General features: G+C 38.5%; 1 protein-coding gene across 1 annotated transcript in view; it reads right to left on the reverse strand.

Moving 5' to 3' along the window:
• Positions 1-27,086, reverse strand: part of ATPAF1 (ATP synthase mitochondrial F1 complex assembly factor 1) — a 48,124-nt gene that overhangs the window by 16,212 nt on the left and 4,826 nt on the right. The window contains exons 3-8 of the mRNA XM_006839851.1: positions 21,627-21,677; positions 20,521-20,583; positions 16,593-16,643; positions 15,398-15,445; positions 9,001-9,096; positions 6,963-7,070 (exon numbers count right to left, since the gene is read on the reverse strand). Coding sequence (XP_006839914.1) covers positions 6,963-7,070; positions 9,001-9,096; positions 15,398-15,445; positions 16,593-16,643; positions 20,521-20,583; positions 21,627-21,677 — 417 coding nt within the window. The remainder of the gene's footprint in view (positions 1-6,962; positions 7,071-9,000; positions 9,097-15,397; positions 15,446-16,592; positions 16,644-20,520; positions 20,584-21,626; positions 21,678-27,086) is intronic.

Genomic DNA, 27,086 nt, shown 5'->3' on the forward strand with positions numbered 1-27,086 from the left:
GTGAATAAGGAAGATTGTAGAAGAGTTGATGCCTTTGAGTCATCATGTTTGAGGGGAGTACTGAAAGTGCTAAGGACTGCCAAAAGAACCAATAGATCTGTTTTGGAAGAAGTGAAGCCAGAGTGCTCCTTGGAGGCCAAGATGGCTAAGCTTCGTCTCTCATACTTTAGACATATTGTCCGGAGGAAACAGTCGCTGGAGAAGGATGTCATGCTGGGTGGGGTGGAGGGTCAGAGAAAAAGAGGAAGACCCTTAATGAGATGGATTGGCCAGGTGGCATCACTGATGGACTCAAGTGTGGCAGCGGTAGTGAGGTTGGCCAGGATCGGACATTGTTTCGTTCTGCTGTGCATGGGGTCGCTATAAGTCTGTTCCGACTCCATGGCACCTGACAACAACAACAACAGAATACTGAAGCAGGAAATAAAGAAGGATCAGTAGTGGAAAATATGGCCTTGGTGACAGGAAACAGCTTTTTTTCCAACAACATGAATGGCAACTATATACATAGACCTCACCAGATGGAATACACAGGATCAAATCAACTACATCTGTGGAAAGAGAAAATGGAGAAGCTCAATATCATCATTTAGAACAATGCTATGGACCGAATGCAGAACAGTTCAACTGCTCAGGTCAGTTTTCTGATAATAAACCGCAGAGTATAGAATGGAAAGATCCTCAATTATCAACCAAGAAAAATTTCAAAAGTCAATCTTTAGTTGGAAAATTGATGCTTACTGTTTTCTGGGATTCTCAAGGACCAGTATTGGAACAATCAACAGTGCTCGTTACAGTGCGATGCCTACTGAATAACTGAAACCTAAATTTCAGATTAAATGCAGAAGACTGCTATCCAAGGACCTTGTGATCTTGCATGACAATGCACATCCCCATGTCTCTGCCCACACTGGTGACACTTTGCAAAAACTTCGTTTTGAGGTGTTAAAGTATCCTCCCTGTAGTCTTGATCTTGTTTCATTGAGTTTTCACCTGTTTGGTCCCCTGAAAGCAACCCATCGAGGACAAAGATTCGCCTCTGATGAAGAAGTGAAGACAATGGAGCATTCGTAACTTGAAGGCTCAGCCTAAAACATTTTTTAATAAGGGAATACAAAAGCTAGTTGACAGAAGGACAAAGCATATTGAAAAGCAAGGACATTATGTTGGGAAAAAAAAAAAAAAAGATGTATTTATCTATTCTAAAAGTTGATTAAAATAAATTCTACAGAGTGCAGATAATTTTTGACTCACTCTCACAGATATAAAACAAGGCTTCAAAAAAGACTGTGGAGGCTTCAAGGAGCCTCTATAACAAAGATGTAAGAGATCAGATAAAACAGACACATATGAAAATCCTGGAATGCTGAACTTCAGAAGAAAGGTTACAGAAGTGGATTGAATGTTTGCTGGGAGGAGAAGCTGAGCAGGGATGGCTTGAGAGGGAGACTGACTGCTGAACGGTTGGCCAGATGTGGTGCCACCATCTTAAACCTTTGGAGCAGCTTTGGCAACAGAAAGTGGCCTGGAAGAGCAGTCACACAGGCAACTGGAAAGGTGTGATTCCTTGGTTTTCTCCAAGCTCTTCTGGTGACTAGTGGTGTGGCCAGCTTCTACCCTCATCTACTACTAGAACAGCCTCTGCTCTCCAGGAGTTCAGAACCATGTGGTTAGGACCCAAGACAGTGAGGCAGGGGCTGGCTGTGCTGCTTTGGTGCCTGGATCCAGGTGAGCTTGGCTTAGGACCTACAGAATCCATAGAACCACCAGACCAGAATTTAATCAATCACCCTGCCCTCAGGTTCCCTGTGGTCCTAACAGATCAGCTCCATCAAGGACCTCCATGAACTACTTCCAAATTGAGTGTCCAGAACACAGACAACAAAGAGGTCGATAGGAACTCCATCTAGGGTCAGGAACTCCACTGTCACATCCCTTTCATGCTCACTTTGTGAATTCCTTGGCTTGCAGGAGTCCCCCAGAGCTTTCTCCCCTCTAGGTTCAACAGCTGCACTGTTTCTTTGCTTTTGTGTTTTTATTCCTTTTGTTGTTTCATTGTTTTTATTTAATCTTTCTCATCCTCCTTTTTTTTCCATTCCCTTGAATTTTATCCTATTTCTGTTTTTCCTCTTTTATTTTGTCTCTCATTTCTCCTCTTCTCCCCTGCCTTTTGATCTTTCTTTACTACTCTCTTTCTCTTTTCATCTTCCTTCTCCCTTTTTCTAAGAGTACATTTCTTTCTTACTTTTATATCCTCTTCTATAGCTCCACATTCCTGTCTCTTTTCTCTTTTTAGTTATTATATTCTTTTTTCTGGTCCCTGCCTATTTTAAATAATTTTTTCTATTTTATTGTTTTCTCTTTTCACTGTTGGTTGCTTGTTTATTCCGTTTTGCTTCCTGGTGTGTGTGTGAAGCAGGGGCTTGGGGATTGACGATTGGAGGGAGTTAGTTCTCCTCTTTCTCATCCAACAAGAGACAGCAACCATGTCCATACAGCCCAGCCATAACCATACCCTCTGTAGTTCCACCCACGGGGCAAGAGGTAATACCAGTTCCTCTACCATTTGACCAACAATAAAGTCACTAACACCAGCCAAACCTACCCTAAAGCGAGGTGCACTAATGGCGAACATTGCACATGCTTCCATTCTCTAACTACACCCACAGCAGACAGGTGGTGAGCGCCTAAGAACATATGAATATAAAGTAATCAATAAAAAATAAATAAAACAACCCCACAATGCACTGTAGACAACAGACAATTTTAGCTCACATGAAGAAACAAGAGAGAATGGCTCAAACAAATGACTAAGACGCAGAGCCAGAAAACATTTCTTAGGAAGAAAAGGTAATGCAATTAATTTTAAAATAATTCAAAAGAATGATATTTAGGTACCTTCAAAGAACTGACAGAAAGATGGAGGAAAGCAAAGAGAACACAGAAAAATACTTTAGAAAAATACAGGAAAACACTACTAGAACAAACAGACAAAATAAATGCAAAATCTGAAATACAAAACCTGCAGTTAGAAATTCAGATGATTAATACTAAGATTTCAGAAATGGACAATACATTGAAAGGGCAAAGGAATACATTTGAAGCAATGGAAGCCCAAATTAGTGAGCCTGAAGATAAATCTCTCCATATTAGTATGCCAGAAGAAGAATCAGAAAAAACAAACAACTTACAAAAAATGCTAAGGGATATTTTTGGGCTTAGAACTGACAATAGCAGAAACAACCTGAGATAACTATACATGGCATCACTACCCAGAGCTCAATCCAGATATAGAAGTATTTAAAGCGAAGCAACCCCACAAGACTGAAAATAAGGAACCAGAGATAACAATTTATATCAACTACAAAGCAAAAAGAGGGAATAGTGCAGACACAAGAACTTTCATATCGCAAGGAATTCAAGTAGGTTTCAAGAAAAAAAAGACTGTTTTAAACAAGGAAGAACTAATAATTACAAGGCAACGTCAAAGAAAATCAATACACCTGCATATCAAAATAAAAATAGGAAAATCAGAAAGATTTAGTAAAAATAGTTGTTGTTGTTAAGTACCGTGGAGTTGGTTCTGACTCATAGTGACCCTACACAACAGAAACGAAAATGAAGAGAAAATCCACACACAAAATAAGCTCAGTACAGAAAAACATACAGTTGTGAACTACATGCTACCTGGGGGAGGTAAAACGGGAATAAAACTCTTTGCAAGCCAGCCACACGGTGCTGTGTCTACTGGGTTGGGAGTCTGATTTTGAAAAATCGAATAAAGAAAACTTCACTCTGGCTTAAAAAAAAAAAAAAAAAAAGGTAAATAAAACAAAAAACACAGCTAAATGACAGCAATCAATTCACACCTATGGCTAATTACACTAAATGTAAAAGGATTACATGCACCAGTCAAGACACAGAGAAAGCAGAATGGATAAGACAAATCCTTCAATATGCTATTTACATGAGCTACATCACAAAGATGGAGACAGCCTAAATACCTATTAACAGCAGAATGGTTAAACAAACTTTGGTACAGACACACAGTGTAATGCTACACAATGCTGAAGAATGATGATGAATCGGCAAAACACCTCACAACATGAATGAACCTGGAGGGCATTATGCTGAGTAAACTTAGTCAATCACAAAAGGATAAATATTGTATTTAACTAACATTGCAAAAAGTTAAAAAAAAGAAAAAGGTTTTCTTAATAAAAATTGTAATCTTTTAAGAAAGTGAGGTAACACAGGAGGCACTCACTCATCTATGCCAAGAAATCTGGAAGACAATTATCTGGCCGACTGTTTGGAAGAGATACGTATTTGTGCCCATTCCAAAGATAGGTGACTCAACAGAATGTGGAAATCATCAGATAATCTCTTCGATATCCCATGCGAGTAAAGTTTTACTAAAGGTAATACAGAAACGGCTGCAAACATACATTGACAGAGGACTTCCAGAGATTCAAACAGGATTCAGAGGAGGATGTGGAACAAGGGATATCATTGCTGATGTCCGATGGATTTTGGCTGAAAGCAGACAATACCGGAAAGATGTTTACCTGTGCTTTATTGACTACGCAAAGGCTGATTGTGTGGCTCATGACAAGCTATGGACAACATTGTGACATATGAGTATTCCAGAACACTTAATTATGCTTGTGAGTAATCTGTACATGGACCAAGAGGCAGTTGTTCGAACAGTGAATGTTTTAAAATTAAGAAAGGTGTGCGACAAGGTTGTATTCTTTCACCATACTTATTTAACCTATATGCTGAGCAAATAATACGAGAAGCTGGGTTCTATGAAGAAAAAAAAACGTGGCATCAGGATTGGAGGAAGACTCATTAACAACCTGCGATATGCAGATGATACAACCTTGCTTGTTGAAAGTGAGGAGGACTTAAAACATTTACTAATGAAGATCGAAGAGCACAGCCTTCGCTATTGATTGCATCTCAATGTAAAGAAAACAAAAATCCTCACCACTGGACCAATAAACAACATTCTTATCAATGGAGAAAAGATTGAAGTTGTTAAGAACTTCATTCTTCTTGGATCAACTATCAACACTCATAGAAACAGCAGTCAAGAAATCAAATGACGTATTTATTGCATTATGCAAATCTCCTGCACAAGACCTTTTGAAACTGTTGAAGAGCAAAGATGTCAGCCTGAAGACTAAGGTGCGCTTGACCCAAGCCATGGTATTTTCAATAACCTCATATGCATGTGAAAGCTGGATAGTGAATAAGGAAGACCGTAGAAGAATTGATGCCTTTGAGTTATGGTGTTGGAGGAGACTATTGACAGTGCCATGGGCTGCCAAAAGAAGCAACAGATCTGTGTTGGAAGAAGTTCAGCCAGAGTGCTCCTTGGAAGCCAGGATGGCCAAACTTTGTCTCTCATACTTTGGACATACTATCAGGAGTGACCAGTCGCTGGAGAAGGATATCTTGTTTAGTACGGTGGAGGGTTAGAAAAAAAGAGGAAGAGCCCCTGAGAGATGGACTGGCAAAGTGGCAGCATCAGTGGACTCAAGCATGGCAACAATAGTGAGGTTGGCCCAGGATTGGGCAGTGTTTCGTTCTACTGTGCATAAGGTCACTATGAATCGGTATCGACTCAATGGCACCTAACAACAACATGTGTCACGACTGTATGCTTTCACCACACTATTTCAATCTGTATGCTGAGCAAATAATTCACGAAGCTGGACTATAATGAAGAAGAGCTCTGCATCAAGATTAGAGGAAGACTCATTAACAACCTGAGATATGCAGATGACAGTTTGCTTGCTGAAACTGAAGATGACTTGAAGCACTAATTGATGGAAATCAAAGATTACCACCCTTAGTATTAATTATGCCTCAACATAAAGAAAACAAAAATTCTTACAACTAGATCCATAAGCAACATCTTGATAAATGGAGAAAATATTGTGAAGAATCAGGATTTCATTTTACTTGGATCTACTATCAATACCCATGGAAGCAGCAGTCAAGAAACCAAGTGACATACTGTATAGAGAAAATCTGCTGCAAAAAAACTCTTTAAAATGCTACAAAGCAAAGATGTCACTGTGAGGACTAAGGCACATCTAACCCAAGCCATGGTATTTCCAATGGCTTCCTATGCAGGCCAAAGCTGTACTATGAACAAGAATGACTGAAGAAGAATTGATATCTTTAAATTATGGCATTGGCAAGGACTATTGAGTATACTATGGAAAGTGAATAAACAGTCTTGGAAGAAGTACAGACAGAATGCTTCTTAGAAATGAGGACTGTGTGACTTCGTCTCATGTACTTTGACCATGTTATCAGTTGGGACCCATCCTTGGAGAAGGACATCTTGCTTGATAAAGTAGAGGACCAACAAAAAAGAGGAAGACCTTCAACAAGATGGACTGGCACGAAGGTGGGAACACAGGAATGATTGTGATGGTGGTACAGAACAGGGCAGTGATTCGTTCTACTGTACATGATGTTCGAACATGACTATTGTTCATGAGTTAGAAGCGATTTGACAGCACTTAACAATGATAAAATGTACAAATATTCCATATTAAATCGAATCAATAAAGACCATACATGGTTTCACATGAGTTTAAGTGAAGGTTTAGTTCCAAATGAGTTCAAGTAAGATTTGGTTTTGTAGCCAAATGAGTTCTGAAAAAAACCTGGGTTTCCAGGGATTTTTAGATTTTAGAATTGTGAAAAAGAAACTGAAGATTATTGCACTACCATAAATTTGGAAGAACTTAAGCAAGACAAAATTACTGTCAACTTTAAAATAAGTTAAAAAACAAGGTACATGTATGTCTTTGGAATTTTAACTTCCATAAGGTTTGGTAGAAAAATAATACCTTCGGTTGTTGTTGTTGTTGTTGTTATGAAGTGCCGTTGAGTCAGTGGCACAAGGTCAATCCAAAAAGATAAAAGTTGATTCTTACCAGAAATGTGGAGTCCATTTCTGCTGTCATCAGCACTATTCCCTTTTCTTCTTTAAGTTCAGGATAGTGGTATAAAATCAACTGGCTGGCTGCAGCTTCCCCTCGGGTCTGCAAGGAGGAACACATATCAAGACCCAATAAGGAGTACCACAACAAACTGCAATTTCACAGCAAAAGAGAGTCCTGAGGAAATTCTGGCTCTTAACAGCCCATTGGGTGGCTAGTGAGTCAGAGGACTGGTGTGTGGAAGGAAGGTCATGCCTGTCAAGCCTGGTGAAACTGACAGTTTGTAAGGTGTTATTTGTGTCTTCAATTAGAAAAGGTTTGGCTTTCTTCCCAGAAAATGTTTACAGTAGGTAGTGAATCCTTCATCATGGCCATACATTTTAAAACAAAATGGCACAAGCAGCTACCAAATCACATTCTAAAGAAAGCACTGTAGAAATTACCTGTGTAATTGCCACTTTTATGCACTAGTGCATTTCACAGCTAAAATCTACTCCCTTTGGCTGGCTCTTAAGACTGAGCTCTTCTAAGCTATAACAAACAGCTGGACATTTTACACATGCACCTGATTTGTAATGTGCAGTTTTAAAATATAATCTGGGGAGAGGGAAGGTGGAGAAGAATTGGGACATAATAATTTCATGAAGCATGGACAGGTTAATAGATGTCAAGTCTAGACTAGGAACACAGTTTTGTGTTAGATGCTTGGGTTCAAAACTAAAACAGTGTAGGAAGAACCAACTACACATTCAAAACAAGATCCCTGGGCTTCATCTAAAATCTCAGTAAAAATTCCTTTCGTTATCAATAGCATACTTCTAAAATTAAACTGATCATTTTGATTATCATTATTTCTGGATTTTTCTCCTGGACTTTTCTAAGAGCTCCATGAGGATGGGACTCTCCAGTCCTTAGCGGAGTTCCTAAAACAATGGCATAATTATTAAGCCAACAAAGTTCGGAATCAGATAACCTGGCCTCAAACCCAGTTCTAACACTTATTAGCAGCATGAACCAAATAACTTCTCTAAGCCCCCTTCCTTCTCTGTAAATAGAAATAATAATAGTAACTATCTCAGAGGATATCTGTTAGGATTAAAGGACATAATGTAAATAAAGTATCTGGTATATAATATAAGAAGTACATCAAATGTTGGCTATTACTATAGCAAGTGCTGATTAAGTGATTTGTTGAAGAAATGACAAAATAATAAAGTGAAAAGATGTCCCCTCAGTCTATTTTATAACTTTTTTTCCTCAGCTTCAACACCATTATGCATGCTTGCTTTTGTCATATTTGACCCCAAATATAAAATGTGGTATTATGGTGTGGTGCTGCAGGATTAGTATTGGACTGCTAACCAGAAGGTTGGCAGTTCAAATCTACTAGCTGCTATTGGAAACCCTATAGTCAGTCACTATAAGCCAGAACAGACTCGACAGCACGTTAACAACTATAATGTAGTATGTCAATTCTAATAAGGATCTGATTTTAAATGACAAAATTTTTTTTAAAGGTTTGAATACTTTGGATCTAATGTCTAAACATTTTATTATATTTTTGGTGAAAGGCTCTAACTCCTTAGTCTAGTATTTGAAATGAAAACAAAAAGAAAGAAGGCAGCAAACAAACACAACAGCTACTGAATGGAAACTATGTATTTAACACCTTAGAAGGTACTGACTCGGTTAATAAACATACACGTATGACATGGAGCTTTCCTTAAGGGGTTTATACCTTGGCTTAAAAATGATAATCACAACTTTTCTGTGCTTGTTAAGTGAGGCACATACATTAAGTTCTACAGAAGTATGGGAAGAGAAAAGAGTGAGCCAGAAGTAACAAGGTGACTTTCGGTCTTTTCCAATTCCTTAGTATTGAGCAGGAAACTAGAAACATAAAAAACTAGCCTAATACACAGAATACGACAATTTAATTAGTGTCACAGCAAATCCTGCTGGAATTGGTAGATATACTGTATCCCAAAACCTCATCAAGAACTTCCTCCAGGGGAAGGACCCAGCTACCTACCTGAATATTTATAAGCGCAGTGAAGTGGAGTTCAGTATCTGTCCATTGTCCTACAAAGAACTCATAACCTTCCCTCCTAGGCAGTGCACACAGAAACTGTGGGAAAGAGATACATATGAAACAGATGAATATATGAGTCTTTTGTTCTGTGCCCAATCACTAGTAACATTCCCTCCATTTCTTTAATGTTTGGTATAAAAAAATTTTCTTAAGTTATGAAACTCCTAAGTAATAATCTAATAAACACCCAAGAAAGCATTAGAGATACAACTGAAGTTCCCTCTGGTGATTACTATTCAATTCATATTTCTATAATTTAATCTATATGTGGATATCTACAAAGAAGAAATACTATTTGACTATTAAAAAAAAAACAAAAAACAAAAACTAATTTAACTGTCAGTTTGTGGTATGGTGGTGGCTTACATGTTGCTATGATGCTAGAAGCCACACCACCGATACTTTAAATATTAGCAGGGTCACCTATGATGGGCAGGTTTTAGAGAAGCTTCCAGACTAAGACAAACGAGGAAGAGAGAGACCAATTTTGAATCGGCAGTCACTGAAAATCTTATGTAGTGTCAGAAGATGGGGTCCTCCGGTTGGAAGGCACTAAAAAAATGACTGGGCAAAAGCTGCTTCCTCAAAGTAGAGTTGATCACAATGATGTGAAAGGAGCAAAACTTTCAGGGTCTTTATTTGCTGATGGGGCACAACTCAAATTGAAAAGACACAAGGGCAAACAATAATAATTGCAAGGTGGAATGTATGAAGTATGAATCTCAGAAAATTGCAAGTTGTCAAATATGAAATAGAATACATAAAGATCAATATCCTAGTCATTAGTGAGCTGAAATGGACTGGTATTGGCCATTTTGAATTGGACAGTTGTTTGAATTCAAATAAATTCCAGTGAGGAATTTTCAAAGAGTATTTCAAGATCTATTTTAAAGTACAATGCTGTTATGGGATAGGATAATATCCGTACACTTACAAGAAAGACCAGTTAATTACTACTTTTATTAATTTGTGGAATCAATCACTAAAGCCAGTGATGATGAAACTGAAGAATTATATTAATTTCTTCAGTCTGAAATTGATGCAACATACATCAATCAAAATGCATTGATAATTACTGGTGATTAGAATGTGAAAGTCGGAAACAAAGAAGGATTGATAGGTTGGAAAACATGGCCTTAGTGATAGAAATGATACTGAAAAGCACATGATAGAATTTTACAAGATAAATGAGTTATTCATTGCAAATACCTATTTTCAACAACGTAAACAGCAACTATACATGTGGACTTCACAGATTTCACCAGATAGAATACACAAAAATCAAACTAACTACAGAGTTGGAACCAACTCGATGGCACGTAACAATGGGCAAAATATTGAAAGATGCAGGAAGCACCAAGAGGATAGAAGGAATACATAGTCACTGTACCAAAAAGAATTGGTTGAAGCTCAACCATTTCAAGAGGTTGCATATCTGTGGAGTAGCTCAGTAACATCAGCCAAAACAAGGCCAGGGTCTGACTGTACAACATAACATCAACTGCTCTTATACAAGTTCAACCTGAAGTTGAAGAAAATGAAATCAAGTACACAAGAGGCAAAATATGACCTTGAGTACATTCCACCTGAATTTAGAGACCAACTCAAGAAAAGATTTGATATATTAGACACTAATATCCCAAAACCACAAGAGTTGTGGGATGACATCAAGAACATTATACAAGAAGAAAGCAAAAGATCTTTAAAAACACAGGAACGAAAGAAAACATCAAAATGGATGTCACAAGAGACTCTGAAATTTGCTCTTGAGCACAGAGAAATTAAAGCAAGGGAAGAAATGAGGAAGTAAAAGAGGTAAACAGAAAATTTTAAATGGCAGCTGAGGAAGACAAAGTATTATAATGAAATGTGCAAAGACCTGAAATTAGAAAACCAAAAGGGAAGAATACGCTCAGCATTTGTCAAGCTAAAAGAACAGAAAAAAAATCAAGCCTTGACATGCAATAGTGAAGGATTCTAAAGGCAAAATGGGAGTCCTGATGTGTCACTGTAGGATAAGTGCTGGACTGCTAACTGCAAAGTTGGCAGTTCAAACCCACCACCCCCTCCTTGGAAACCCTACACAGGGTCATTGTAAGTTAAAACTCACTTCACAGTACTTAACAACAACTTGGTTACCAGTCAAGTGCTTAATTACTGTGCTTCCTAGTGGCTAGTGGCAGGGTAGGAATATCTTAAGGCACCTAGCACACAGGTTAAGCACTCAGCTTTTAACCAAAAGATGGGTAGTCTGAATAAACCCTGAACCTCTGAAGGAAAAAGACTTGGTGATCTGCTCCCATAAAGACTACACATGGGGTTGCTTTAAGTTGAGATACTCAGTGGCTCCTAACAACAACAGGGGTATCTTCTTGTTGTTGCTGTTAAGTGCTGTTGAGCTGATTACGACCCATAGTGACCCTGTGTAGGGTTTCCAAGGAGCAGCTGGTAAGCTTGAACTGCCGACCTTGTGGTTCAAACGACTTTGCAGTCTGGTGCATTAACCCACAGTGCCATTAATTACCTTTCCCTTATGATTAATGATGTTGAATATCTTTTCATGTGCTTATCTGTTATCCTACTTCTTTGGTGAAATATCTGTTCAAATCTTTTGTCCATTTTTAAACTGGGTAATCTGTCTCATTATTGAAGTATACAAGTTCTCTATGTATACTAGCTATAATTCTTTTATATATGTCTTGCAAATATTTTCTTCTAGTCAATGGTTTTTGAAAAGCAGCAATCTTTGCTGTTTGTGATATATTTAAGAAGCCTTTGGAAAACCAAAGAACACAAAAGTTTCCTCTTTTGATTCTTCTAGAAGTTACATTTAGGTCTCTGATCCATTTTGAGTTAATTTTTGTCAAGGTAGTCCTTGACTTTATGACATATTCAAGTTATAATGCAATGCCTTTTTGACAGTCTATTTTTCTGGTATATCTTATTGCTAACAATATGTTCTACATACAATGTTGCATTGCATAATTTGCTGATGTTATCATTCTCAGATGTTCAATTTTATGATTTGCTATTCAAAATAATGCTACATAGAAGAGGGAAGAAATGCTGAAGAAATATTGAGAAAGAGGAAGAAGAGAAGTTGTCAAAAAAATTTTACAGAGAAAGGATTCACTGAAGATTTTTCTTAACTGAACCCTACACTGATTATTTTGCTAAGATTAAAAAGCAGATTCAGGAAGCAGTGAGATGTTACAATGAAATATATGAAGTAAAAAAGAAAAGGACCAGACAATTCTTCAATTTTCTGACTAGAAACACCATCCCTATTCCTAGTGATAATCCATAAGTGACGTTCTTACTGTAACTTACAAAATGCCAACTCTTCTTCATGTCAGAGTAAAATTTTGTGATTTGTGGACTTTTTATGTTTATGTATTAAAACATATCTGTAAGTTTACATATAATGTCACCCCTCAAAACAAATAAAGATTGGATTTATAAAGATACTGGTAACAAAAGGCAGTAATAGTGGGGGACAAGAGAGAAATGAGATATTCAAAACAAAACAAAAATCTGTTGTAAGCTGGGACTGCCTGTATACAGTATGTTGTTGTTGTTGTTATGTGCCATTGAGTTGGCACTGACTCACAGCGACCCTATATACAACAGACCGAAACATTGCCCAGTCCTTGGCCAACCTCACAAATGTTGCCATGCTTGAGCCCATTGATGCTGCCACTTTGCCAATCCATCTTGCTGGGGGTCTTCCTCTTTTTCTCTGACCCTCCACCTTACCAAACGTGATATCCTTCTCCAGTGGCTGGTCCTTCCTGACAATATGTCCAAAGCATGAGAGATGAAGTTTGGCCATCCTGGCCTCCAAAAAGCACTCTGGCTGTACTTCTTCCAACACAGATCTGTTGGTTCTTTCGGCAGCCCATGGCACTTTCAACAGTCTCCTCTAACACCATAACTAAAAAGCATCAATTCTTCTGTGGTTTTCCTTATTCACTGTCCAGCTTCCGCATGCATATGAGGTTACTGAAAATACCATGGCTTGGGTCAGATGCACCTTAGTCCTCAAGCTGACATCTTTGCTATTCAACACTTTAAAAAGGTCTTGTGCAGATTTGCCTAATGAAATATGTTGTTTGATCTCTTGCCTGCTACTTCCATGTGAGTTGATGGTTGACCCAAGAAGAATGAAGTCCTTGACAACTTCAATCTTTTCTCCATTGATAAGAATGTTGTTTATTGGTCCAGTGGTCAGTATTTTTGTTTTCTTTACATTGAGATGCAATCCATAGTGAAGGCTGTGCTCTTTAATCTTCATCATTAGGTATTTTAAGTCCTCTTCACTTTCAGCAAGCAAGGTTGTATCATCTGCATATAGCAGGTTGTTAATGAGTCTTCCTCCAATCCTGATGCCACGTTTTTCTTCTAGGATTATTTGCTCAGCATACAGGTTGAATAAATATGGTGAAAGAATACAACCCTGTCGCACACCTTGCTTAATTTTAAACCATTCAGCATTACTATGTTCTGTTTGAACAACTGCCTCTTGGTCCATGTACAGATTCCTCATGAGCACTATTAAGTGTTCCAGAATACTCATACTTCACAATGTTACAGTATAGGGTAAGAGTGAAAAACCAGTTGCTGTAGAGTTGATTTTGACCCATGGCAGCCTCATGTGTGTCTCAGAGTAAAATATGATCTATACAGTTTTCAATGGCTGATTTTTCAGGGGGAGATCACCAGGCCTATCTTCTGAGGTGCTTCTGGGTGGACTCGAAATGCCAAACTTTCAGTTAGTAGCAGAGTGCATTAATCACTTGTACCACCCAGGGACTCTGAGATAAGAGTAGAGGTTAATTTTTTTTTTTTTTTCCCATCGATATTCAATTGTTTTAGCACCACCTGTTGAAAAAAATTATCCTTTCCTCAATGAATTACCTTGGCATCTTTATCAGAAAATTACTACAGACTCATATATATTGATCTTTATCTGAAGTATATACGGTTATGTGGATACTGTGTCTATATTTATGCTAATACCACACTGTCTTCATTACTGTGGCTTTATAATAAATCTTAAAATCAGAGAATGTTAAGTTTTCTAGGTGTGTTCTTTTTCAAAATAGTTTTAGTTATTTTGGGTCCTTTGGATGTCCAGGTAAATTTCTATTAACAGTATGCTAATTTCAAAATAACAACAAAAAAAATTCTGTTGGGATTTTGATTTTATTCCGTGGGAGAAAGATGAGGCTTTCTGCTCCCGTAAAGATTTACAGCTTCAGAAACCCTGTACAGGGTCGCTATGAGTTGGAACCGACTCCACAGCACATAACAACAACAACATAGGTCAACTAAGGAGCTCTGGTAGCGTAGTGGTTATGACTCGGGCTGTGAACCACAAGGTGAGCAATTCAAAACTACCAGCTGTTTTGCGGGAGAAAGATGAGGCTTTTTGCTCCCATAAAGATTTACAGTCTCGGAAACCATGTACAGGGTCACTATGAGTCGGAACCAACTCCACGGCACATAACCACTACCACCATAGGCCAACTTGGGAGGGCAACTAACATCCTAATAATATTGAGTGTTTCAATCCATGAACATGGTGCATTTCTCTACTTATTTAGGTTTTATTTTCTTCTGTCATAGTTGGAATTTTTTTTTTGAGAACTCTAGAAATTATATTGATACCTCGTCAGCTGGGCCACTTATTTCCTCTCATTTAGGCCTGGTGGTAGCTCATTACCTAGCAACAATCTCATAATTACTTTTAGGCACATATTACCAGATGGCATGACAACTGCAAATAAAACTGCCAATAAACAGGAACTTCAAGAAGGATGGTGTCCTGCTGGTACAGTGACTTAAGCATGATGCTGCTAACTGGAAGATTAGCAGTTTAAACCCACCAGCCATTCCAAGAGAGAAAGATGAGACTGTCTGCTTCTGCTTCTATAAAGATTTAAACTCTAAGGAGCAGTTCTTCGGTTTAATAGGGTTGCTACAAGTTGAAATAAACTTGATGGCAGTAGGGTTTCTTTTTTTTTGGGCGGGGGGCGGACGGATTTAAGGAAAATAAAAATATTAAGGCCACAAGTGCCTTCCAACCAACATGAACCTATACTAATAGACGTAGAACCAGATTTGTAAGGGCTGAGATGTGGCACAGAGATAAAATAATAACAAGAGTACTGGGTCAAATCAGTATGATTCCATAAAGCTGAAAATCTCACTGATCAGTATAATCAACATGTGAGCATCTGTGTCAAATAACAGAGCACTATAACATGTAAAACAGCACAGAGCATAATGGGATTAGCTTGAGATACATTCTTGGTTAGCATCACTGGGTCCTTACTGTTGGACAGGACTGAGCCCGGTTCCAGATCAAATCAAACTTTTCTTCCTGTAGGTTGGAAAAGAATAAAATTAACTCACAACCTAAAAAGGTTACAGTCACATGTAAATTAATCAAAACTGAACTCTAAAACTAAAACAATCTTTAAAGTTCCATCATTTACAAATTACGCTTATGAGAGAAAGAGGAAAGCCCAGATATACACTTTACTGTTGAATATCAGAATTATGTGTGAAGAGTGGATGCTCCAATTCAAAGTATCCAGGGGATTCTGACAAGTTTCAGTGATATCAGGCCATTGAGCCAAGCCTGAGAAGGTCTGTTTAAACAATGAGTCAGTATCAGAGATGTAAAACATCATGAAAAGAGTTAACCCTTTTTGACTGATGAATTCATGAAGAGCAAATGTATATACATGTGTAGGAGGGAGAAGGAGAGAGCAATAACCTCACAACAACAAAAGGTCCTGGCTTTATTCTTCCACCTATGAAGTTTTCTTCTTAATCTTATACTTACACATGTAAGCCCAGTACATATTTATGTACTTGGTATAAACATAACATAAGCTACTTATTCAGGGAAGAAGACTTAGCTGATAATCCAGTACTTGAAGTGCTTTGTTATGGTGGAGGTCAGCAGAGGGACACCAAACCAGAGAAAGCCAACAGCATCCTTTCCTAGTCACAGACCTCAATGGTGAAGCAGTGGCCAGTGACAGTTTCTAAGACAGTAATTTTAGGAAGGGAAAAACCAAAAAAATGCTACTTGCTCCAGGGAAATGCTAGAAAAAGACTAGGAGGAGGCTCCAAGTCAGCTTAGGAGTTGGTCACTTACAGACTAGAAGGGAAGAAAGCTAAGCTAGAGGCTCTGTCTTTTGGAAAATACCAAAATAAATAAAAGACATTCGGAAATTGCTTGACAATATGAACTTACACCATACTTCCTTGTCAAAGACTTGACTCAAAGAGACATTTCTAAATGTCTAATTCCAGAAAGAGGGAAAACAAGAGCCATAAATATACCATATGGAGCTTCCAATCTTTGGTGCTCAGGGTATAATAAAAACCCTCAGAGCTGTAATATACAAGTTCTCAAGCGGCAATAAACATAAAAAAAGTAAAGGCAACTGCCTGCTAAGGTTACAGCTTTGACCTTCCTATTACAACACTTTCATTTTCCCCTCCAAACTACTTACAGGAATAACTGCGAAGACTGTATCTTTTGCTGCAAAATATTGTTGCCAAATCTGTACAAAAAAGAGAAGGTGTTTGTGACGTGTGGGTAATCTTTTCAATCTGTGCTAAGAAATGGTGACAGTTTTTATTTCTCAGAATAATATATAAAGGGAGGAAAATTTCAACATAAAGCTTTTCTTACTGGTATATGATTGCAAACAAAGATTTAATACTTCCACATGATTAAACTGTGACTCTTAATAACAAATTCCTGTCAAAGAATCTGATTCTTAGATCTTGCTAATTATTCTGTTCAATATAAGTCTTGTGTATAACAATCTATGGAGTTCTGGTTTGGTGCTGTAGGACAAGCACTGGATTGGAAGGTTGTTTGAATCACAAAGTAGACGGTTCAAACTCACCAGCCACTCCTCAGAAACCCTATACAGGATCACCGAGTTGGAACTGACTCGACTAGCACTTAACAACAGCAACAATAAAAACAACAATCTCTCCCCCCACCCATTATCTTTTCTCTTCCTTCCCTACACACTTACTTCCTTAGTCAATTGTGGACCCTTTTTAGGGACCAAGACAGGAAACATTCAGGTCCCAGAATTTGGAGTTCTGGTAGACCTGGATATGAATCCCAGCTTCTAATCCTTTACTGGCATGCTACCTTGAACAAATTACCAAAACTCTAAATAACAACAGAAAAATGGCAGTAATAAATTTACAGGATTATTGTGAGAACTAACAAAAAATTATGTAATTATACTGGCACAGGGGAAACACTACAAATAAATGGCAACTTTTAAACTAACTTTTTAACTGCTTCTTACAGGCAGCTCTTAAAATTCTGTTTCTACAATGACTCTGCTGGATCTGAAGTCCTACCTCAGCTTAGCATCAAAGAATGGGGAGGGCATAGTTGGTCTTTATTATGCAAATACTAAAAGGTAGGGAATACTCTCAAACAATCATTCATTATTCAGCAAACATTTTTTCTACACCTTTTGGGTTACAAAGTATTGGGGGCAACACAGACAGACAGAAACCTTGCTTATGTAGGGCTTCCTAACTACACAGGGAGAAAAAGCTACATGTAAATGGCTTTACTAAAAAGTAACATATCCTAGGCATCTTATGAGAGGTATAAAGTACAAAAGCAGTTCATAGAATAACTTCAGACTGAAGTGATCAAGGAATCTACATGGAGGAAGAGAGATGTAGGCTTAGCTTTAGAAGATGGAAAACATTTTGGGAGTGATAGATGGAGGGGCAGATTGTGGAACAGACCATCAATTGCTCATATGCAAATTCACACTGAAGCTGAAGATAATGAAGAGAGCCAAAATATGACCTTGATTATATCACACCTACATTTAGAGATCACCTGAAGAACAGATTAGATACATTAAACATTAAAGACCAAAGAACAGAAGAGTTATGGGATGACAGCAAGAACATCATACAGGAAGAAAGCAAAAAGTCATTAAGAAGACAAGAAAGAAGGAAAAGATCAAAATGGATGTCAAAAGAGACTCTGAAACTTGCACTCTAGCATAGAGATGCTAAAGCAAATGAAGAAATGAGGAGGTCCAAGAGTTGAACAGAAAATTTCAAAGATCAGCTCAAGACGATAAAGCCAAATATTACAACAAAATGTGCAAAGATCTGGAGTCAGAAAACCAAAAGGGAAGAACACGCTCAGCATTTCTCAAGCTAGGGGAACTGAAGGAAAAAATTCAAGCCTGGACTATTGAAGGATTCTCTGGGCAAATTATTGAATGATGCAGAAAGCATCAAAAGAAGATAGAAGGAATACACAGTCACTATACCAAAAGGTAATGGTCTATGTTCAACTGTTTCAGGAGGTAACATATGGTCAATAGCCAATGATACTAAAGGAGTAAGTCCAAGGTGCATTGAAAGAATTGGGAAAGAACAGGGCACCAGGAATTGATCGAAATAAAAATTTCTTTCAAGATAGTGAGGTGGAACTGGAGGCACTCATTCATCTATGCCAAGAAATATGGAATACAACTATCTGGCCAACTGATTGCAAAGAAATCTGTTATTTGTGTCCATTCCAAGGAGCGGTGACCCAACGGATTGTGGAAATCATTCGACAATATCTTTGATAGCCAATGTGAGTAAAGTTTTACTAAAGGTAATACAGAAATGGCTACAAGCATACATTGACAGAGAACTTCCAGAGGTTCACGACGGATTCAGAAGAGGCCATGGAACGAGGCATATTATTGCTGATGTCTGATGGATCTTGGCTGAAAGCAGAGAATACCAGAAAGATGTTCACCTGTGCTTTATTGATTATGCAAAGACTTTCAATTGTGTGGATAATGACAAGCTATGGACAACATTGTGAAGTATGAGTATTCCAGAACACTTGATTGTGCTCATGAGGAATCTGTACATGGACCAAGAGGCAGTTGTTCGAACAGAACATGAGAACACTGAATGGTTAAAAATTAAGAAAGGTGTGTGATAGGGTTGTATTCTTTCACCATACTTATTCAACCTGTATGCTGAGCAAATAATTTGAGAAACTGGGTTATATGAAGAAAAACGTGGCATCAGGATTGGAGGAAGACTCATTAACAACCTGCGATATGCAGATGATACAACCTTGCTTGCTCAAAGTGAAGGAGACTTAAAATACCTAGTGATGAAGATCAAAGAGCACAGCCTTCACTATGGATTGCATCTCAATGTAAAGAAAACAAAAATCCTGACCACTAGACCAATAAACAACATTCTTATCAACGGAGAAAAGACTGAAGTTGTCAAGGACTTCATTCTTCTTAGATCAACCATCAACACACATAGAAGCAGCAGTCAAGAAATCAAATGACATATTGCGTTAGGCAAATCTGCAGCACAAGACCCTTTTAAAGTGCTGATGAGCAAAGATGTCAGCTTGAGGACTAAGGGGCACCTAACCCAATCCATGGTATTTTCAATAACCTTATATGCATGCGAAAGCTGGGCAGGAAGACCACAGAAGTTGAGTTATGGTGTTGGAGGAGAATATTGACAGTGCCATGGGCTGCCAAAAGAACCAACCAATGTGTGTTGGAAGAAATGCAGCCAGAGTGCTCTTTGGAGGCTAAGACAGCCAAACTTTGTCTCTCATACTTTGAACATATTGTTAGGAGGGAACAGTCACTGAAGAAGGATATCATGTTTGGTAAGGTAGAGGGTCAGAGAAAAAGATGGATTGGCAAAGTGGCAGCATCAATGGGATCAAGCATGGCAACAATTGTGAGGTTGGCCCAGGACCGGGCAGTGTTTCGTTCTGTTGTTCATAGGGTTGCTATGAGTCAGTACCGACTCGATGGTACCTAACAACAACAACAAGATGCAATGAGGAAAACTTTCCAGTCAGAGAGAGTAACATGTATGATGTTGCATCTAGCTTTTTATCACTTATCATTGTATTATATGTATGCTTTGTCTTCATGCTTTTCAATGCCACTATTCTTATTGTTCTCCATGCCTTTTCACAAGTTATTGTCTGTGTTCCTAACCAATATACTATACTTCTTCATAATGAAAGCAGAACTTTAAGAGGGTTCAACTGTTGAGGATCTAATAGGTGGAAAGGGAATGGGAGAAATTGGAGAAGGGAAGTCTATTTGGAGGTAGTATAGTAATTCAGTTTGAGAGTACTAATAGTTTAAAATCAGATGTGGAGAATAGAAATAAAAAATGTAAAAGGGGAAGGTGAGCTGATAAGACATACAGGAGTGAGACCCAGAAAGACCAAGCTTCTTATGCCTCCATTCTTTACGTAATTTATCACCTTTATTTTTATGACATTTTGACAAGAAAGAGGTGTCAGGAAATGTGTGCTCTTTTTCACATTTAGATTTGGTTCACAGAGCACACATTTTCATAGTATGTCAACTCATTTTTATTCATTACCTGTTTTATTTCTTCTGCTGTCTTGTCTTTCACCATCTCAATGTTAAAGATTGAATTTAGAGTCTGAAAGAAAATAAAAGGCGATTAATATCCAGAATTTAAAAAACCAAAACCCAGCTTAATTTTCTCTCTTGGCACTGTGGAAGCCATATGTCAGGAGAGTGAAGTAGATCTGCATAAATAGAGAACAAGCATAAGAAAACCGGCCTACTCTAAGGAAGTGAGCCTTCAGGCCCAGGCAGAATTTCAGTTTTATTTCTGGGGAGTATTTATAGGTTACAGTGTAGTTCCCATCACCACCCATGTGTCAATTTGTTTTACTATGGTCAGGTTTTCATGTTGCTATGAGGATGGAAGCTATGCCACCCATATTTTACATACCAGCACAGTCACCACATTGGTAGGTTTAAGCAGAGCTTCCAGGCTACGATAGACTAGGAAGTAAGGCATGGAGCTCGACTTCTGAAAATCAGCTAATGAAACCCTGTAGACCACTACAGCAAAATGTCCAACATAGTGCTGTAATATGAGCCCCCTAGGTTGGAAGGCAATCAAAATACACGGTGGTCATAACAGCAGGCTCAAGCATACCACTGTTTTATACATGGGGTCTCAGAGAGTCAGAGTTGACTCAGCAGTAACTAACATAACACAACATAATGCATATAACGTTACATAACATAGCGTGTACTTTCCAAATGCTTTACGCTCTCCTATCAGCCCCTCAGCACTTCGTAGCTGGTAAGAGAAAGTTTAGAAGTTATTTTTAATTTAATTGCTATTCTAACAAGGGTGGGTCCTATTTGCAATTGATTAAGAGAAAATGTGTTTTTATTTGGTTTCAGAGCTACTTCACATAGAAAAGAAAAGGGTGACTATATTTTCTTCACATTTCCTCTAGCACCCCCCCAAGGACTCACACTATGCTAGGGGTCACATCAAGGACACACACATAAAAATCTATGAAAACTTCTCATCTGTATGGTTGAAAAAGCACCTTACATGAAATTACTGAACCACTATAAATATTTTCAAATTTGCAGCCTCTTGTTAAGACATATTCCATGACTTCAGAATTGGGTCTCTGTATTTAAATGAAAACCTACCTTATCCTTAGTGAATCCTCTGCTCATAGACTGTTTCCCCATGGTGTCTGTCTAAAATACAAGATGAGACAAGAGCATTAATTTCCACTTTACTCATAAGAAAAAGACCACCACTCTAGATGAGGTACCCTTCTCATTAAGTAATTTTATATTTGATAACTCAGTTTTCTCCATTCTTTATAATATCCTGAAGACATTGTTCTAAAAGTTATTATTTGTGAAACATCTTTCTTCTCAAGAATCTTCTGTTAGTAACTGAGACTCTGGAGATGAGAAAGAATTTCTCAGCCAGAAGAAGAAACTAATCCGTGTGGGAAGATGTACAACCAGAATGCTCCTTTGAAGTCAGGATGGCAAGACTTCATCTCTCACACTTCGGACATACTACCACAAGGGATCAGTCCCTGGAGAAGGTTATCATGCTAAGTAAAGTGAAGGTCAGCAAAAAAGAGGAAGATTCCCCACCCGCCCCCCACCAATGAGATAGAATGACACAGTGGTAGCAGCAAAGGACTCAGCTTAACAATGGTTGTAAGGATGGTGCAGGATCGGGCAGTGTTTAGTTCTGTTGTGCACAGGATCGCTGTGAGTCAGAATCGACTTGATGACACCTAACAAGAGCCACTAGTTACTGACTAGTACTACTCTGGTACGGAGAATCCATTCTGAACTTGCTTCTGTGAATATGAGGGATTCCTTCTCCAAAGGAGGCCTGCTTGGCCTTCCTGTGTTATGCCCTCTGATATGTGTGTTCCCAATTGAGCTATAGTTGGGACGAGAAACTTAAAGATGTATTTCTTACAGCTGTTTCTTATACCTGACAGTACTTTTTTTTAATGTTTTATTGTGAATTATGTGGTAGTTTACATGGGAGAACATTAGCTTTACATTCATCCTATCTTATATCGTTTCATTGCCATGATTAAAAAATCCTCTCCATGCATCATCAAACAACCAAAGGGTATACCCTGCAAGCCTGCTCCCCAGTCGTCAGCACACAGCCCCTTCTCCTCCTCTGGGTCTAAAGTCCCCAGCCACTCCATCAATGTCTCTGTTTCCATCTCTGGTGTCACTGCTTCTCTGGGTAGGGTCCTGCTCTCTGCTTTCTCCCTTGATGGTACCAGGGACCTCTGTTCCTAGACTGAAAAGTCAATCACTCCCTTCCTTTTGGTACAAAATGTCTACCTTTACATTTCCAACCCTCACAATCAGTCCTGATAACCATTATTCACTATTGTATCACAAGAGACCGATCTGCATTTCCTTTCATCAGCCCCGCCTAAACAGACTGGATACTACTAAGTGGAGATTCTACCTTCCTCCACGCCCTAAAGATCTAGGCTCCCTCTTGAAAGCTTGTAAGCCAGTCCCTTCTTGCCTTTGTAGCCCCCCCCCCCCATTTTGGGGGTAGCCAATGTCCAAGTTGCCCACCCCCTGACTGTACTTTTAATGACTGGGGTTACCAGCTGACTAGAGTTTTATCCAGTATTCAGTCTTAACATTCTCTCTTCAAATTATTGTTGTTGTTAAGTACCGTCAAGTTGGTTGTGACCCGTAGTGACCCTGAATAGGAGCAGATGGTGAACTTGAACTGCTGACCTTGAGGTTCAAACTGACTTTGCAGTCCAGCACATTAACCCACAGAGCCACACCAGAACTCCCCACAGCGCCCTACTCAAATTACACTCCTGAAAAAAGGCCAAGAACTGAAAGCAGTTATTTTCCCTCCCCTAGCCTTCTATCTCTGATAAAGGTCTGGCAAGAATTTGTACATGTATTTTAAATTGTCTCTAGTCATACAGATGGATTGTCCTAAGTTGTCCACTTAGTCACTCAGTCGAAGAACAGGCCTTTCAGAGGAAAGGAGCACAGTCTAAACCTGGAATTCTGAGGCTGAAAAGTCTTTCAGTATAAAATCCTGCCTTTTTTGCACTGTGTTTTCATGAATACAAACCTTTCAGAAATAATGCCCACAGAACCTGTAAGAACAAATCGGACAAAAGCCTGGTGTAGAAAAATCTGTTGGATACACTGGTCTTTTTGGCCACATTCCTCTTTATAGGCAGCATTCTAATGCAGCCTCACCGTCCTATGAAACCATCCAAAGGAGAAAAAATAATTTTCACTTCATCTTTATATCACTGACCCTCAAGTGTACATGAAAACAAAACAAAGCTCTGTTTGCACAGTCACCTTCACATTTTAATCACCAAGTCCCATGTAGTCTTTCTCTACAATGTCCCTCCAACTCATTATTGGTTTCCATTTTCATTTGTAGAAGTAAAAAATTTAAGTCCCTAAGTATAAGCATATTATATTTTACCAAAGCTAAGACATCAGCGGTTTAAGATGTACCATTATTTTATGTACCAGAAAATATCAATTAAACAAAAACGTAATACTTTCACATGGTATCTATTGTAAGGTATTTTCAGATATTAAAATGTAAAAACCAAAAAACCAAAAATGTGTGCTTTAAAATTGATGAAATGAGGTAATTAAAATTAGAGTTGAGGGGAGTAATAAACTTTGCAGTCTAGGAGCAGAGGTCTCTGGGACCATGAAGGGAGAAGAGCGGAGAGCGGGACCCTACCCAGAGAAGCAGTGATGGAGGCAGAAACGATGACGTGGAACGATGGAGCAGCTGGGGACTTTAGACCCAGAGAGGGAGAGGGGCTGTGTGCTGACGACCGGGGCGTTGGGGAGTGGGGGGAAGGGGAGCAGGCTTGCAGGGTATACCCTTTGGTTGGTTGATGATGCATGGAGGGGATTATAACCATGGCAATGAAATGATATACAATAGGATGAATGTAAAACTAATGTTCTCCCATGTAAATTATCACATCATTCAGAATAAAACATTAAAAAAAAAAATTAAGATTTGAGATTCCCCACCCACCCCACCCCACATAGAGCTGCAGGCCTATGGTAAACTGTGAACACCAGCCTCTGTTCCACAGGATGGGGTTTGTCAAAGTTGTGAAGAACAAGGCCTACTTCAAGAGACATTAAGACAAGAGGTTAAAACTGATTACTATGTTCAAAAATGCTTGGTAATCCAGGATAAACATCAGTACAATACATCCTAACACAGGATGATCGTTTGTATAACCAACAGAGATATAATTTGCCCGACTGCTTACACCTGTATAGAAGGGGATATGAATGTCTGCACAGCTTGTACTCACAAACTCCCAAAGTATGGTATGAAAGTTGGTCAGAAAAATTATTGGCCTGCTGCTGGCCCACAGGCTTCTCAATAGGTTTGTTGTTGTTGTTATGTGCCGTGGAGTCGGTTCCGACTCATAGCAACCCTGTACAGGATTTCCGAGGCTGTAAATCTTTACGGGAGCAGAATGCCTCATCTTTCTCCTGCAGAACAGCTGGTAGTTTCGAACTGCTGACCTTGTGGTTCACAGCCCGATTCGTAACCACTACGCTAGGAGGCCAAATGGAGGTAACTGGAGACAAATACAATCTGGGAAGCATTGATGGTCAACTTGGTGCCTTCAGCTGCTATTTGGATACAGACTTTGCCAGAACTACTACTGGAAATTAAGTTTTGGGACTCTGAAGGGAGCTGTGGATGTAGGCTTGTCTATCCCTCATAGTACCAAGTGATTCCCTGGTTATGATTCAGAAAGCAAGTAATTCAATGTAGATGTACACTGGAAACACATCATGGGTTAGAACATTGCAGATTTTAAGTGTTACCTAATGGAAGAAGATGAAGATACTTACAAGAAACAATTTCTCAAAACATAAAGAACAATGTAACTCCAGACAAGAGGGAGGAGATGCATAAGAAAGCCCATTTATGAAAAGAAGCCTAAGAAAGATGTTAAAAAGAAGAGATGGAGTTGTCTCAAAATGTCTCTTGCCCAGAAGAAAGATCTGGGTAGCTTAGAAGAAGGCAAGCTTTCAGAGTTCAGGAGTGTTGCTGAGAGCTAAACCAAACCACAATTTTCTGAGACTATTCCAGAGAAACACATGCAAAACAACAACAACAACAACAAAAAAAAACACACAAAAAACTAGAGTTGAAATTGTATGTCAAAAGTGTTAAGAACACTTAACACAACATTTAAATGAGTGCATAACTGTCCCCTAGGGATGCTTTGGAAATCTGTGAGGGCACTTTTTAATTGTCACAATAATTAATTTGAATGTGATGCCTGTATTTATGGGAGGGCCAGGGATAATACCAAATACTAGAAGAACTGCAGTTTGCAGATGAGTTCTATATAAAGAAGGCTATTTCCCTCGTCCTGCACAACTCTTCAATGTCTAGCCAGCCATTCTTATAAGTGGAAAACTTTTTCATACACCTGGGCCTAGAGCCTAACTCCATTTTGCTTTTATTAAAAAAAAAAAAAAATGACTTTAATAAACATTGAATTTTCTATCAATACAACTACTATATAACTGAGAGAAGACTACATTGTGGACTTTCAGGTCATTGACAACACAGCTCATGGTTTTGAAGTCATCAATGTAACATCCCTGTACCAGTCAGCATTTGCTGCTGCTATGGTCATGGTGATTTCACATATAGGTAAATATTTCTGACTACATTCATTCTCATAGTAATGCTACGCCCAAGAATTAACATACGCCTAAGACAGGCAGCGTGTCCCTTAAACAAACAATAAGGAGGATTCGGATGCAGACCGTGCAAACCCGGTCAGGAGGCCAAGCCCCTGTGGGCCTAAGCGTTGTTGACCGTCCAAACCATAGGCTCTGAGGATCAGACTTTAGCTACCTAGTAGACATAGCAAACTGTCCCTCATCTGATTATTCAGTAATGCTTGTTAGTAATCTCATACATGAGCCCTGGATATCCACAGACAAATGTAAAAACCTTCCCTAAAAGCCGAGACTGTAAATTCCAAAAAGGCAAGTCCCCCCCATCAAAAAAATAAATAAAAAAAAGCTAAAGAGGATGATATATGGAGGGGATAATAATCAATGTAATGAAACAAGCTATATGAATGGTTGAATGTGAAGCTGATGATGTGCCCTGTAAACTTTCACTCAATCCAAAATAAAAACATTTAATAAAAAAAAAAAGACTTAACATACTAAAATATGTATTTAAAAATATTTTCCTTTATATTATGATTAGGGTATTACAGATTCCTACCATATCTCAACTCGATGGCACTTAACAACAACAACAACCATACCCCAAATTTTGTGTGGCTTGTATTATCTAGATTTCATTTCAGGATAGAAAAGGGAAAATTAAAAGAAAAATATATAATAAAAAAGTGATGTTGAGTCCAATATAAGGAACCAATAACAAAGTAGAGAAAAGGCTTTGGGAATGAAAAGTACAAGGCCAGTCATTAGCCTTCCTGTAGGTTGCTATAAGTTGGAATTGACTTGACAGCATTTAACGACAACAACAACAAATCTAGGTAAAGAAAAAAATAAGCAAATTTTCACCTTAAGAGTAGC

Source organism: Chrysochloris asiatica, unplaced genomic scaffold (assembly GCF_000296735.1).
Source record: "Chrysochloris asiatica unplaced genomic scaffold, ChrAsi1.0 scaffold00026, whole genome shotgun sequence".
Taxonomy (NCBI): domain Eukaryota; kingdom Metazoa; phylum Chordata; class Mammalia; order Afrosoricida; family Chrysochloridae; genus Chrysochloris; species Chrysochloris asiatica.